This window comes from Vanacampus margaritifer, chromosome 18 (assembly GCF_051991255.1).
Source record: "Vanacampus margaritifer isolate UIUO_Vmar chromosome 18, RoL_Vmar_1.0, whole genome shotgun sequence".
Taxonomy (NCBI): Eukaryota; Metazoa; Chordata; class Actinopteri; order Syngnathiformes; family Syngnathidae; genus Vanacampus; species Vanacampus margaritifer.
Window position 1 is genome coordinate 935,149 of NC_135449.1, and position 15,229 is coordinate 950,377.

Consider the following 15,229-nt stretch of genomic DNA (forward strand, 5'->3'; position numbering starts at 1 on the left):
TATATATATATATATATATATATATAAATAAAAATATATATATAAATAAAAATATATATATATAAATATATATTTTTATTTATATAAATAAATAAATAAATAAATATATATATATAAAAATATATATATATATATAAAAATATATATATATAAAAATATATATATATAAAAATATATATATATAAAAATATATATATATATATATATATATATATATATATATATATATATATATATATATATATATATATATATATATATATATATATATATATATATATATAGATATATATATATAGATATATATATATAGATATATATAAATAAATCATGTTAATCAAGTGTAACTAAATTTATAATGTTTTACGATTTGAAACAATTTAAAAAGACCATTTTCCCCCAATTTATTTGACTTTATTAGGCAGGCTTAAAGACCCGCTGATAAGCTTTTTTGGCAACCACTAGCACTTGTCATCTACAGCAGCGGTTGGAAATTCTAAAAACAAAGCTATGACATTTAATCCACGAATGCTTATAGTATAACAATATACAACTTTTTTTTTTTTTAATACATTCCACATGGCCCTTAAAACCACACTTTGCATTCAAATTTCCGTCAAAGTACATTCACGGATGACATGCGACACCGAAAAAGCAAAAAGCAGGCCGACCGCTAAGCACTAGCGCGAAGCATGCCTTGTTGTCATCAAAGGAATACAGAACGCCGACTTCAAGTCATCTCCCTCACGCTACATTCTACTCAATGATGCCAACAACAACAACAATCAAATATCTTTGTTGTAAAATTCAAGATAAAAACTGACCAAATGATGTATGAAATAAATATGCTAACATTTAGCTTAGCGTCAAAAGAAACTAGTTTTGCACAAAGTAGGAAGTGGAAGAAGAAGAAAGCAGTGACAAATGCCGCCCACTTGCTAATTTATGCCGGAATTGGGACCTTATGCTAAGCTAACAGTTAGCTTTGATCATTATAATATGTTTATATTTGCGTAACCCAATAATAATGCTGCTAACCATTAGCTTAGCATAGAAAGAAGCATGACTCATTAATGCCACAGAACAGATTTGGTTGGATATTCATTTGATGATAATCACTATTAAATTTGGGTCCTTACTTATACTAAGCTAACAGCTAGCTTAGCAATCTTTTCCATCCAGATTTATTGTTAACACTTAGCTTAGACAAACGCGTTTTTTTTTTTTTTTTGTGTTCATCTGATTAATGCCACAATTACAGGTTTTGTTGCGCATCTACTTTGTTCTCATTACCCACAGGTTTGGGTTCTTATGCTAAGCTAACACTTAACTGAGTTCATATTTTGTGTCCTGAATAAAAAAAAAGAAAAGAAAAAAAGAGGTGATTAGGAATATCCAAGAAAAATAGAATGCTTGTCACCTCCTCACGGGACCAGTGCAAATCTCTCCTGGGCCGGAATCCGCCCATCTTTGCCGTCCCTGAACGGGGGTCGAAGGCTGCAACCCGGCTCTCCGTTTGGGCTACTACCAGATGTAGCCTCCATCATCGGCCTCCTCCTCCTCCTCTTCTTCTTCCTCCTCTTCTTCTTCTTCAGCCGTCTCCTCTTCTTCTTCGTCCCCCCAACCCACCCCGCTCCCGAAATGGCCCGAGGATCCCAACACTTCATCTGGGAAGCACAAGGAAACGCACAGAACAAATATTTATTCATTTGTTGATTTATTGTCATGGGTTGCCTGGTTTCACCAAAAACGCTCATTTGTGACCAAAACACGAGGAACAAGAACTTCTTGAGAAAATAAACTTTGGTCGTGATACCGCAAACTTTTTTTTTTTTCGTCTTTACCACAATCGGGGTTGCCATGGATTCTGGTGCCGGCCACCTCGGCGCCGCCCTGTGGGTCCACGCACCAACACTCGCCGCCACTTAGCTCGCACTGCAACTTTCTGTAATAGCCGTCCGCGTCGCAGCTGGGAACGTGCGTGCCTGCGACCGCACACAAAAGTCAACATGCAATAAAACATAAAAGCTCAAAATGACTGTAATTACCAGGCTTGTTTTTGGCCACATGTTGCACTTGGATCTTCTCCAGCTCATTGAGGCACGGCGGCTCTAGCACAATTAAAAAAAAAAAAAGCAAGCTATTTGTAACTGTGAACAGACGATGCGTTTGGTGAAGCAGCATGCGACTCACTTTCCCTCCAGAAGCAGAGGCACCACTCGGCCACGGACACCTCGCCGTCCTCGGCGCCGTCGCAGGAGTTGAAGAAGCGCGCGACGCACGGCTCGTACTTGTCCAGGTCGACGGCGGCCAGCTCGCCGGGCCGCAGCTGCAGGTCGCCGTCGCCGTCCAGTTTCAGGAACATCCACACCATCGAGTCGCTGCAGCTGGCCAGCGAGCTCCTCTCCAGCGCTGGCAACGGAAAGAAACACAGTCGCTACCATTGACGGCTGGCGACGCCAACGATCCATTTTTTTTGGGCTGCCCGAACTTTTGCCACTTGGAGGCTGCTTTTGCTTCTTCTGGGAACGTCACACAAACGCAAACCTGAGGTGGGAGCGGCCGCCAGCTCGGCCGACTTCTTGTGTTTGGCGTTTCCGTGCAGGAGCTGGAACCAATCTCGGAGACGTTCGCCCAAGTCGGCCAACTCCTCGCCCGTGCAGCTCTCTGAAAGGGAAAAAACGGCATTATAAGTATTTGCAAATTTGGGAAAATGCTTTTTAGCCGCTCCTGCATTTGCTGTCACAAAGTTAGCGTCAGTCAGCTAAGAAGCGCACCCGCAAGTGGTGTAAAAAAGTCGCAATAAAGTGCCATTTTGCGAGAAAAAACACGGAAATTTGCAAGTGTATAAAGTGGCAGATTTGCGAGAAAAAAACAAACTCAGAAACTTTTTTTTTTCCAAGTTTTTTTTTCTCTCGCAAATTTGCCAGTACAAATTTGTCATTTTAGTTTTTCTCTGAATATTAAGCCCGTCCGTCCGTCCGTCTTCTTCCGCTTATCCGGGGTCGGGTCGCGGGGGCAGCAGCTTTAGCAGGGAAGCCCAGACTTCCCTCTCCCCAGCCACTTCAGCCAGCTCATCCGACGGGACCCCAAGGCGTTCCCAGGCCAGCCGAGAGACATGGTCTCTCCGGCGCGTCCTGGGTCGTCCCCGGGGCCTCCTGCCGGTAGGACATGCCCGGAACACCTCCCCAGGGAGGCGTCCAGGAGGCATCCGAACGCAGCGACTCAACGCTGGGTCCCTCTCGGATGACCGAGCTTCTCACCCGATCTCTAAGGGAGAGCCCGGCTACCCTGCGGAGGAAACTCATTTCGGCCGCTATTAATATTAAGCCCTACCCCTGAAAAAAAAAAGTAGCCCTAATACGCCATCATAGAAATAAGCTTTATACAGTATTTATTTTTTTTACTGTCAAGAACGGGCTTCCACATGAACCAGAGTTGGGCGGAAAGTACAAAAAAAGTCAAGTCTATTTAAGTGGATTTTAAAAAGCAAGCCCAAAAATTTGTGATTTCAATCAATCTAATTTGACTGTACCTAATGTTTTGTCCGCTGGCTTCCTTTTTTTCACACTGCCGATGATCTAATCGACTTTACTTTTCAACTGCTGATCCCAATGAAAGCTTTGGCTTTTTTCCTCCCTTCTGATTGATTCATCGGCATTTCCACAAAGTGCTCCATCGATCGATTGCCGTGATGGATGATGTAGACACTCTAAATAATGAATTTGCCGTTACGCCGCCGACTCAAAGAGCCAGCGAGTCCCACGGGTGGCGTTGAAGCTCTTAAGACGGCCGACTATTGATCACTTTTCTTGTACCTCAGCCAAAAAAAAAAAGAAAGAAAGAAAAATTCTTGCCGGGTTTGGCTTCGGCCTTGGCGGAGGTAACGGCGCAGGGGCAAAATCCAGCACACAAGACGCTCACGACTTTGCCGGCGAGGCAGGCCTGCTGCAGGAGCTTACACTGAAAAACACATTTCAAATATTCATCAGGCCACAAAAAAAAAAAAGAAGAAAAAAGAGCTCCAAGTGTCCAGTCTACCTGCGAGGCATAATTGTGTCCATCAGAACCGCACACGGGCGCTGAGGCAGTGGGGGGACAAGAGGCACAGGTGGGCTCGCGGACCACCGGCTGCACTGACTGCTGGACTCTGGGGGGGGGGGGGATACAAATATGTTTTGTTTTTTTTGTTGACTTCTGTATGACTGGACTCATTTTTCTCATTGATATTTTCTTCTTTTTTCATACTTTCTCACTGTAAAAAAAATAAATAAATGTAATTCTTGTGTTTAAAAAAAGAAAAAAAAAGGGGAAAAAAATCACTCAAAAAAAAAGAAACTGGTGCTCTTTTAAAAAATATAATTCCCATTTTTGGGAATATTTTCCCCCTTTTTTTGGGAATATTATTTTTTAGGACAGAAAAAATAGGCAGTGAAAAAAAAAGGAAAAAAAATCACTCATAAAAACAGAAACTCGTGCTCTTTTAAAAAAATATATAATTTATTCCCATTTTTGGGAATATTTTCCCCCTTTTTTTGGGAATATTGTTTTTTAGGACAGAAAAAATAGGCAGTGAAAAAAAAAGGAAAAAAAATCACTCATAAAAACAGAAACTGGTGCTCTTTTAAAAAATATATAATTTATTCCCATTTTTGGGAATATTTTCCCCCTTTTTTTGGGAATATTGTTTTTTAGGACAGAAAAAATAGGCAGTGAAAAAAAAGGAAAAAAAATCACTCATAAAAACAGAAACTGGTGCTCTTTTAAAAAATATATAATTTATTCCCATTTTTGGGAATATTTTCCCCCTTTTTTTGGGAATATTGTTTTTTAGGACAGAAAAAATAGGCAGTAAAACAGAAGAAAAATATTCAGAAAAACAGAAAATAAAAATGACAAGAAACCAAAACTCCCCAAAAACATTAGTAAGAAAAACATGAGTTTTTATTATTATTTTTTTTTTTGGTGTGTGTGTGTACCTTACCTTTGCTGGAGCTTCCTGCGACTGACGCACACGGCCTTCTGGGAGTCGTGTGCCACGCACGACTTATGGCGGCTGCACTTGACATGCCGACACGGGTCCTTGGTGCCGTCCATGTCTACAAACAAAACAACGTTACAACATTTATATGTTTTGCAAAAGCAGACATTTTTCCACATGATTTGCTTATTGCAGCTTCAGTGCACAGTAAAGTGTATTCAATAATACAACTCCTCCGGTTAACGTAAACATCATTAGCTAATTTAATATTCAAAAATGACTACATTTCTTTATCCATGTTGATTTTCAAAAACTTGGAACAGGAAGTTACACCCAAAAAAGGAAACTAATCTCGCCAATAAAAAGTTGAACGAAGTCAAGACTTACTCCCTTTCAAGGTCACGCTTTCCTCCACATTTCGAAGGTCGTCATCCTGGTATGGGAAAAAAAATTATATTAAAACAAATTTTTGGAGGAGCACGCGTGACCCGGGCGATGCAAAACCAGAACTAACCTCCACTTCCTGTCATGGTGATGCCACGCGGTGGTAAGAGACGCAGAAAGGGGAGGTATCGTTACACAAATAGGAAAAAAACATCATGTGGGGAAAAAAAAGAAATTCACACATAAAGGGATTATACAACAACAAAGTCATTTAACAGAGAGAAATGCGATAAACATTTTTGTGATTTTATCAAGACATTCCTAAAGGTGTTTTTTTTAAATTGTTTTATAGACTAAAACGGAATCAAACTTCATGTTTTGCTAGATCGGAAAGAACATCAAAAACCCATCTGTTGTCTTTCAACTTGATAAATGATCAAATATGGAGTGTGATGCGTGTGCTAGCATGCTAATATTTAAAGCCTCACAGAGCAAACTTTTTTTTTTTTTTTTACTTGATTTTTACGGCTTGAAAGCAACCAGAGATGATGAAATTCACATTAATAGCATCCTAGAGGCTAGCAAAAGCAATGCAGGCAACAAAATGATTTTTGTCACAAATGGCCTCCTTTGCAGTGAGCAGACGCTCGAGACAAGCATCCAGCACGCATTATTATTACAATGCTATTATAATATTATATGCATTAATATGACATTTATTACTGCTAAATTTTGACGTGGACATGTCTGCTGTGTTGTGACTGGAATTCCCCCAGTACAGGCTAAGTAAGGGACGGTCATTAGCTCTTTGACTGCCAGACGTTTTCAGAAAAGGGATGCCGTGGGTGCCAGCCGATTTTAAGCATTTTGACTGATCTTTCAAGGTCCATAGAAAATTATGTGTTTGGACTATGGAAACACACATAGTACCAAATGAAAGATTGGACTATCATCTTTCATCAGAAAAAAAAAGTTTGTTTCTACCTTATTCTGTTTTTCAGTAATCAACAATAGAAAATGGTTAGTTTCACCTCTGTTTCCAAACAAACGTCTTTTAACGTCTTTGGCACTCCTCCATAGGATTTTACTAAACGTTATTTAACGTTTTTGGCAGTCAAAGAGTTAATTGCGTGTAAAAAAAAAAAAAATTGTGGCGTTAAAGGAACTTTAAATTAATTGTTGACGCACTAATTTTGACACAACTACATTTAATGAAAATGACACGCACAAACTTGAAAGCTATTCGCCTCCACTGTGCTGCGGCACTAAAAACAAAAGACACAAAAATGAATCAAACATGCGCACCAGCAGACACGCGCGTGCTCGCTCCCAGCGGGCAGGGAAGGCAACACTCACGTCTCGGAAGCGGTTCCAGGGCTCCGTTCCGCGGCTGCCGTGGCGCCAGCGCTCGCCCTCCGTCGGGTCGTCTGCTCTCTGCGCCGCCGCCTCCACTTCTCCGGCGTCCAGCTGCAGGGAGACGCAGCCCAGCAGCAGGCACAGCAAGAAGGCGGCCGTCAGGGAGCTGCCAGCCGCCGCCGCCGCCGCCGCCGCCATGGTGGTGGGCACACGCGCTGCTGCTGCTCCAGGAGATGCTGCAAGTGCTGCTGTGGAGGATCCTCGTGCAAGAATGCAAGAGAGGAGGAGGAAGAGGAGACGCCAAAGTGGGAGGAGGGACTACATCCAGCATTCATTGCTGCTCACTTATAGCCTGCGAGGGCAAGGAGGAGGAGCTTAGCGTCCTAAGCAACTGACTGTTCAAGCTGGGATGGGTGGGGGGGTTTATTTGACCTCAAGCATGGTGGCGCTAGCGGGGACGCGTACGGCTGCCAATGCAACTGCAGACAAAATCAATCGGATTTATTCGAAAGCTTTTTGCGCAATCTGAGGCGCTTCACAGCGCAGATGGACAATAACCCGAAGCATACTGCAAACGTGGTTTTGAAGGCAAAGATGTGGTTATGCAAAGGCCAGGTCACTCGCCTGACCTGAATGTCATTGAGCATGCATTTCACATGGCCAAGACAAAATGTGAAGATGTCCCGACAATAACAAGCAGGAAGTGAAGCCAGTCGCAGTCGAGGCATGGCAGAGCATCGCCACGGATGAAATCCAGTTGACGAGTTTCCACGCGTGACTGCAAAGGATTTGAAAAACAAGTATTAAAAAGCGAAAGTCTAATTAATGATACCCTCAGCGTGTTTATCTTTGTGACAGACGATCAACACAAAGCTCGGCAGCGAGCCAACCCTGGTTGAGGTCACAAGTGTCAGAGGGGGTCGGGGGAGTGGGATGGCGTCCGCTCCACGCCACTGAGATGGCTCGACTTAACTCCGCCACTGGCATCAAAACAGTCGATGCGGCGCGGACACGTGCGGAGCCGAGTGGACAAGTCAAGGGCAAAGCAGGAGAACCAAGAGATTCCCGCCCCAACCCCAAAATGTTGACACGTGCCCGATGCCGCATCCTCATCAAGAGATGTCGTCATCTGTCAACATGAGCCACAATCACCTCTGATCCTTGTGTACAAACATGTCGGCACATTTTTTTTTACACCACCTAAATACTGTATTGGCATTGTAAGCATTGCGCCTCATTGTGAGAAAATTCAAAAACTGCACTTCCATAGGGAGAGAATTCAAACTGAGGTTTGTTTTCTACTTGATTGGACAAATACTTTTCAATACTGTCAAAAGCTCAAGTCATTATTTTTGGATGGCTAGTTTCTGACACCTAGCGGCGACCATTGCACACTACAAAAATAAAATGAAACGCGATCCTTGGTTCGCATGTCAGGAAAGCAATCGTGAGCCAATCATTTATTTTTATTTGGATTATTTGATCTAGCAAACTCACTAAAGATACTAAAGAAAAAAATAAATTAGGAGAAAATTAGAAGTCTGTCTCAAGATGACTAAAAACACAAGATAACATTTTGCCCCCCTCCCTTTTTTTTTTTTTTTTTAAACCATATAAGGCACAATATCGACCTGCAAGTAATTTAGGGTTCAGTGTTTTGCCCAAAGGTACATTAACAGCAAACAGTCGGAGCCGGGTTTCGAACCGCTCTACCTACTGAGCCACAGCCGACCGGAAACGGGGTTTTATTTCGCCACATCCAATATGGCGCCGGGGTAGATTTATGTTGACGCGCACAATTCGACCGCCGTGTACGTGTGCGCCGTGATTCATCTGACAGGCAACTCCAGTCAAACTCATTAAGAGACATTAAAGGCGAAGAAACAAAATGCGAATAAAAATAATCCAAAAACAGGTGCATAGCGAGACGAGACGACACCGACTGGCGAAAACGAAAACCTTACTCACAGAGGCGACTTGAACTCGGCAACATTTGTAAAAGTAGAAATCGAACGCGCTGGCACGTCAGCCAGACAAGACAAGACAGCGAGACTTATGTCGCTTAATTGCCACTTGACCGCTGCTTCGTTTCACCTTAATTAAGGTCAGCGCTTCAGGTGCGTCACAATTCGTTGATCTTCTTTGGACTCATTAAAAAGTCGATTTTGGAAACCTCAATCTGCTCGTTGAATTATTCGTGTTAATGTTGTTGTTGTTTTTGAGCCTAAACATGGGATACATTTTAGATTGTTTGTTGTTCCAGTAAAAGGAATTTGACACTTTTTATTTGACTAATGCGGTTATTTTGTGGATGAAGTAATGTTTCACTTGATTTAAAAATGAATTCCTTTTTGCTGAGGAGAAATAAAAATGAGCCAATGCAATCAGGATGCTTGCTCTTTTGATTAAAAAATCTCATGCCAAATAAGATATTTCTCTGATGGGGGCAAATGATCTCCATCATCAACTTTTTGAAGTCGCAACACTGAGGTGGCCCCTGGTGGCATCCACCACAAGAGGGCGCTCGTCAGCCGTCGTAACGCGAGGTGGATGTGGAATTATTTGCAGAGGAATTTGAGCGTTTATCCCAAAGTAAGGAAACATTTTCACGTTGCCAGACAATTGTGGCCACTCGGACGGGATTGTTTTTGCCCAATTCAGTGTTTGTAAGAGATTCCGAGAACGAAACCGATCTTTTGCCCGTGTCCACATCAACACGGATCCTCTGCACTTTCGCCGGCGGATTCCAAGATCCAAATGGGTCACGTGACATTTTTTAAGCGCTTGCCCCCCCAAAATCCGGATTCTCCATGCTTTCATGTCATGCGGCACACAATGTGACCCTGCAGCTTGTTTTATTTCTTTGTTTTCCCTCCACGGAAGCCGAATAATCGGCGACGGGAACATTTTCACATGCATTTCCTGTTGGCTGCTTGAAAAATGAAATGTGTTTGGTTCCACTTACACAACTCCCCCAAACAAGGCAAAAGTGTGCCTTTGGCTTGTTTGCGGCCGCCCTTCCTTTTCCACCAATCGCGCGCGAGCGAGGCTGTTGACCTTTCACAGTATTCTTTGCTTGCTTTGTGGACGATATCGTTTTTTTTTTTTTGCACATTTGCACTTTTTGTGGCAGTTTGGAGGCCGCCCGGCCGGCCTGCGCAGCGTTGAGCAAGCGTGCTGTAATTAGTGCATTCAAATGTGTTTTTTATTTGATTTCATTTAATGGTTAACTGATTCGTCGTAGATACAATCTAAAAAAGATAAGCCATTTTATACAGTATATGCAGTCAATGAAGCTTTACTTACCGGTAATTATAATTAAATGTAATAAACGGAGTCAATTTTTAAGGAAATATACATATAAATTGACTATTTTTTTATATTAAATAATTTAATTAGATGTGTTAATGTCATTTATATTACATTTGAACAGGTAGATTTTATATAAGCGATTCATATTTTCACTGTTTATTTAGTTAAGTTCTTAATTATAATGAAATTTATGAATCCAAATACATACATTCATTTTTTTCAAGTGGGTAATAGATCATAATTAAATCTGCTCAACTCATTCACACATAATAATGGGTGTATTGTTTTATTAAAGAAGTTAACTCAGGATATTGATTTATTTGATTCAATAATTGGGTTGTTAATTACACATGAGTTGTATCAATGAAATGTTGGAAATAGTCAATTATTTTACTGTCAATGTTGTTCTTTGTTACCTCATCTATGGTCCAACTGGCTCGTCCATCCATTTCCAAATCATAACATCAGTGCAAAAGTTTGAAAAGTCCAAGTAAGATGTAAATAAAATCAAATGCTTTCACATTCCGGAAGACGCAAATGTGTGACGACAACCAACGAAAAACAATCATTCCAGTTTGTGTGAGAGTTTCTTTGGCTTCAACTTTTTGTTTTTGAACCAGCATCCAAGTGAAGGATGTCTCTGTCTTGGACAGAGACATCTTTGTGAGACGCAATCCAATGTCTTAGTTGTGAGTACAAGAAGGTGAAACGGGACCTGAAGGATGGCGAGCAAACGCTGACGGGGGCTTCAGGCCTTCCTTTTGCCGCCGTCAAACGTCGGGCAGGCAGAAATCCGGCGGGTGGTTCCCGCCCCGCAGGCGCCCGAAGCAGCCCAGCAAAACGTCCAGCGCGACCCCGGCCGTCCGCCTGACGTCCTGCTCCGACGCGGCCCCGAGAGGGTTCAACTCCACCACGTCCACCGCCGACAGCAGCCCTGAAACGCGACCACGCGGCAATCAGCGACGACACCTGCGCTGCACGCGGGAACATCCAACGCAAGGGGAGAGGGACAAAAACGTGCACAGGAACATGTACGCAAGCTAACTTTGTGAAGTTGCAGCCTGGGAGACGACAACACGATTCGTGTTCTGGATTTGCCCAGTTCAAATCCCGACTTCAATTCTTTCAAAAGATTGCGAGCAGACCTGAAGCGGGCAACTTACGCTTACCGCCCGTCCAACCGCTCTCAATTGGCGCAATTTTCAAGGACGAGTGGCAAGAATCCCCCAAAGTCCACGTGAAAGACCGACAAGTCACTAAACAAAGTGTTTGGATGAAGTTGGCATTGCAAAAGGAAGTCAGAGCTTCACATTCTTTTGCACCCGTGAAATCTGCAACAAGCTCATGCATAAAACAACTGGAACGGACACGTCATGAACAGCAACATACAAGAACACACGCGCAGGAACAAGAACGGGAGCAAACATGCAAGATCAGAAACCTACACCAGAACAGGAACAGGCACGTATGAAAAAAGTCCAAAGTAAGCCGTACCGGTGGTGCTGAGGTGTTCGGCAATGTAGACGCCCTCCCTGTAGGTGAGGCCGCCCCGCACGGGCGTCCCCGTGGCCGGGGTGACGTCTGGGTCCAAGGCGTCCACGTCGTAGCTCAGGTGGATCGGTCTTGTTCTGCTCCAGCGTTTCATGGTGACCACGTGACGTGACGTGACGTGACGTGACGTGACGTGACGAAGACGCGCCTGGCGGGGGGGGCGCGGCTACACTACGTACCCGTCTTTACACAGGAAGTCGCACGTCTCCTCCATCACGCGGCCGATGCCCAGCGCATCCACTTGTGTCATGGAAAAGGCCTTGATGCCCGCCAGCTTCAGGATGTAGCTGCACGGCGGCGGCGGCAAAACACGCACCATCATCACGCAAACCCGACACAATTCTTGGTTGCCGCCATACTTTTGACCTTCAGACCGAACCGTTTCTCAAGTCTACATTTCGGAGGGTGGGTTAAAGTTTATGTATCAGGATGTGACCCATGCAAGGGGTACACGCAACTGAACAGGAACACACACGCAGAGGAACTCGCACGTGAGAAACTGGGATCTAGAACAGGAAAACATAGAAAAGAACAGGAAAAGACATAGGAAGACAAAAACACACACACAGGCACGAATAATCTAGAAGACATGGACAGGAAGGCAGGGGACACACAGGAACAGGAACAGACCAAAAAGACCAGCCAGTTTGAGCAACTTGTTGGACTTTGAAGGCGAAGACTTACTGCTCCTCGGGGTCCAGGTCTCTCAGGCCCACGTAGACCAAATGTTTGGCCGGCACGCACGACGTCATCCACGAGAAGTTGGGCAGGGCGGGAATCTGACCAATAAAAACGGAAATATTCCGAAAAACAGGGAGAAAATTATCCTGAAAAACAGCACTAGCTTCAGTTATTTGGAGTAAAAAAAAAAAAAAAAAAAGTAACCTCTGAACTCCCAAGTGACTGGTTGCCTTAAGGTAAGGCATATAGCGTAATGAGTAACACACACACACACAATTAGTAATGTTTTATGCTTTTTTTTTTTTTTACTTTATACTATCATTCTAATGTAAGCTAGGTTTATCGTTTTTGGGAACACTTTAGCATACCAACAAGTCAATTGACCGGCATGAGTTTAGTAAGCTAACAGTTAAGTTTCTACGTGTGGGAAAGTGTCCGCCATTAAGAGTCTGCAACAAGTCACTTGGAGTTCAGAGGTAAAATAAATAAATAGATAAATAGCCCGAAAAACAAAAGCTGGTTCTGGCTCTGTTTTTCAGAATATTTTTTTCCTTTAAAAATAAATAAATAATTGATTTGGGTTTTTTTTTAACTCCTCCTCCCCCTTGTTTTTTTCTAGGTAATTTTTCTATTTCTTGTTTTATGGAATATTTTTTTCCTTTAAAAATAAATAAATAATAGATTTTTTTTTTAAACTCCTCCTCCCCCCTGTTTTTTTCTATTTCTTGTTTTATGGAATATTTTTTTCCTTTAAAAATAAATAAATAATTGATTTTTTTTTTTTTTAAACTCCCCCCCCCCCCTGTTTTTTTCTATTTCTTGTTTTATGGAATATTTTTTTATGACAAAAAAAAAAATTCTGTAAAACTGAAAAAAACATTCAGAAAAACAGATTTTTTTTTTAAATGCACAAAAAACAAAAGCTCCCCCCAAAAAAAATCCTCAAAAAAAAAAAAGGTGTTTCTGGACCCCCCCAAGTGAATGCAATGTGATTCCGTACCTACTGACAAAAAACTGATGTTAGTTCATAACTTTGAATAGCAAAAGAATTGCTCAACAAAACTTGACAGACTGAACATCTGTAGACAAACAAACTCAAGAGGAAGCCAAATTCAGCAAGACCCGAGGTCGATCAAACGGATACTGCGTGCGATCTTCTGACCTTGGGTCGCAGCTCGTGGAGCAGGAAGGACACGGGCTGGCCGTGCATGTTCCCCGTGGGCGTGCTGAGCGGCGTGTTGATGTCGGCGTGGGCGTCCACCCAAATCAGGCTCACGTCCCCCACGGCCGACGCGTGCCCGTGGACCGAGCCAATGGCCAGGCTGGAAAGTCAAGTTGAGAAAAAAAAAAAAATCACATTGTATGTATATAGAGTCAAGGTTCTATAGATCAGCTTGTTTGTCCTCTCAATGGATGATTGACAGACACTTGGCGGAACGTTTGCACGTTTCAACGGGACGGCTAAAGATTCTCCAAAGTCAACTCGAGCTCGGAACATTTGTTGCATTTGTTTGATGCTGGAGTACCTCGACAAAAAAAACGATTCCTGCGAGTCGTCGGGCCCAAAAGTGTGTTATTTGTAAACAAAGGGCAGCCGACCTGTGGTCTCCGCCCAGCATGACCGCCGTGTGCCCGTCGCGCTTGACCGCCCGCACCGCCTCCGACAGCCTGCGGTTGGCGTCGCCCACCGCCCGAGCGCGCTTGACCCGCCCCACCGGCTCGTCGGGCAGCACGTCCTCAAACGGCAAATTGCCGTAATCCTTCACGGTGCAACCTGGACCAGCAAATAAATACAGAAATAATTCGATTCCTGCTTGCTTTGAGTTGAGCAGTCATGGTCAGTTGGTCTGGCAACTTGTGTGTTTTTATTTAGTGGAGAGCAAAGTTAATCAGTTGAGCGAAAATCTGATCAAATATGTCAAATACGTAACAAGCCTGTCAAAATATGAGCGTGATCGATTGAGAGAGTGGCAGGCAACGTTGAACAGATCAAAAGTATCTTGACGCCTTCAAACAACAAATCAAAGGGGAAAAAAAAAACTTTACATAAAAAGTTACATAATCATCATGAACCTATAAATAATACAAGTCGTATCTTGAGGCCATTTGAATAATTCACAGACTGTGAAAAATGGATTTTATCTTCTGTTGTTTAGCGCACTCGCTTGCTAAGTCTAATAAAACATCAAAACTGTAAAAAAAAAAACATTTGAGCAAATAACGGATGGTCACCTTGCGCCTGAAGCTCGGTTACAAGTCCCTCGGCGCGGATGGCGTCCGGTCCGAGCTGCACGCCGTCTCGAGGCTGACACACACACACACACACTTTTCTTAATCCTTATTGGTCCAGGTATGGAAAGAGCCGGCCGGGATCACCTGACCTCACCTGTCCTTTGGAGAAGGGCGCTCCGATGATCCCCACGGAGCGCTCCTGGTGATGATGACGATGATGATGAAGACGACGTACGGCGCCGGTCACGAGAAGCTGCAGAGGCGTCCTGGCGCGCTGCATGGTGCCGAGTGGGAAATGAAGAAGAGAGAGAGAGAGAGAGCGAGCGCTCTCTCCAGCGGGACGGTGTGACGTCACCAGCGGCGAGTGACGTCACCCGGGGTTAATCATTGCTCGGGAAAAACAAGTCACCTCAAGTCAATCAAGTAAGCAAATATTCCAAAGCAAATAACCAAAAGCATGTTGGAAAAATGAAAGATTCGTTGATCACATTTCCAACAGTGTATTGAAATAGATATTTTAAAAAACACTTTTCCCAACATGACATGCATTTTTCTTTTCGCCTTCTTTGCTGCGACAATTCCAGTTGGTGAGTTCATTGATTTCAATTCATCTTTCCCCACAGAAGTTGAAGGAAATGCCATCAATCCGATCTGGCTTGGCTATAAAACAACAACAAAAAAGGTTTGTAGTGTGTTTATGACTAAAAATAGCGACGCACATTAGATAGCAGT

General features: G+C 43.1%; 2 protein-coding genes across 3 annotated transcripts; both read right to left on the reverse strand.

The window, feature by feature from the left end:
* Nucleotides 1-363: 363 nt before the first annotated feature.
* Nucleotides 364-8,815, reverse strand: LOC144038045 (testican-2). Of its 2 annotated transcripts, XM_077550134.1 has the most exons (12): nt 8,690-8,815; nt 6,722-7,499; nt 5,496-5,504; nt 5,369-5,414; nt 4,985-5,099; nt 4,042-4,150; nt 3,858-3,963; nt 2,548-2,667; nt 2,194-2,412; nt 2,049-2,111; nt 1,845-1,985; nt 364-1,667 (listed from the first exon to the last, which is right to left on the reverse strand). In XM_077550134.1, the coding sequence occupies exons 2-12, from the start codon at nt 6,917-6,919 to the stop codon at nt 1,525-1,527; spliced, it is 1,269 nt and encodes a 422-aa protein (XP_077406260.1). In that variant the 5' UTR covers nt 6,920-7,499; nt 8,690-8,815; the 3' UTR covers nt 364-1,524. The 2 variants fall into 2 exon arrangements, with proteins under 2 accessions (XP_077406260.1, XP_077406259.1); XM_077550133.1 differs by lacking the exons at nt 5,496-5,504; nt 6,722-7,499; nt 8,690-8,815 and having other exon boundaries at nt 365-1,667; nt 1,845-1,991; nt 5,369-5,435.
* A 1,490-nt stretch (nt 8,816-10,305) lies between these two features.
* arg1 (arginase 1) lies at nt 10,306-15,155 on the reverse strand. The gene is made up of 8 exons (XM_077550184.1): nt 14,652-15,155; nt 14,498-14,570; nt 13,865-14,039; nt 13,428-13,587; nt 12,269-12,363; nt 11,764-11,871; nt 11,528-11,661; nt 10,306-10,967 (listed from the first exon to the last, which is right to left on the reverse strand). Exons 1-8 carry the CDS (start codon nt 14,775-14,777, stop codon nt 10,804-10,806), a joined length of 1,035 nt encoding a protein of 344 aa, XP_077406310.1. The 5' UTR covers nt 14,778-15,155; the 3' UTR covers nt 10,306-10,803.
* Between the last annotated feature and the right edge of the window lie 74 nt (nt 15,156-15,229).

Coding starts and splice junctions, on each gene's coding strand:
- LOC144038045 (XM_077550134.1), bottom strand. CDS start 6,919: ATGGCGGCGGCGGCGGCGGCGGCGGCTGGCAGCTCCCTGACGGCCGCC. Junction 5,100..5,368: donor AAGCGTGACCTTGAAAGGGA/GTAAGTCTTGAC, acceptor TTTTGTTTGTAG/ACATGGACGGCACCAAGGAC. Junction 4,151..4,984: donor CGCAGGAAGCTCCAGCAAAG/GTAAGGTACACA, acceptor CCCCCCCCCCAG/AGTCCAGCAGTCAGTGCAGC.
- arg1 (XM_077550184.1), bottom strand. CDS start 14,777: ATGCAGCGCGCCAGGACGCCTCTGCAGCTTCTCGTGACCGGCGCCGTA. Junction 12,364..13,427: donor TCCACGAGCTGCGACCCAAG/GTCAGAAGATCG, acceptor TTTATTGGTCAG/ATTCCCGCCCTGCCCAACTT. Junction 11,662..11,763: donor GACTTCCTGTGTAAAGACGG/GTACGTAGTGTA, acceptor ACGCTGGAGCAG/AACAAGACCGATCCACCTGA.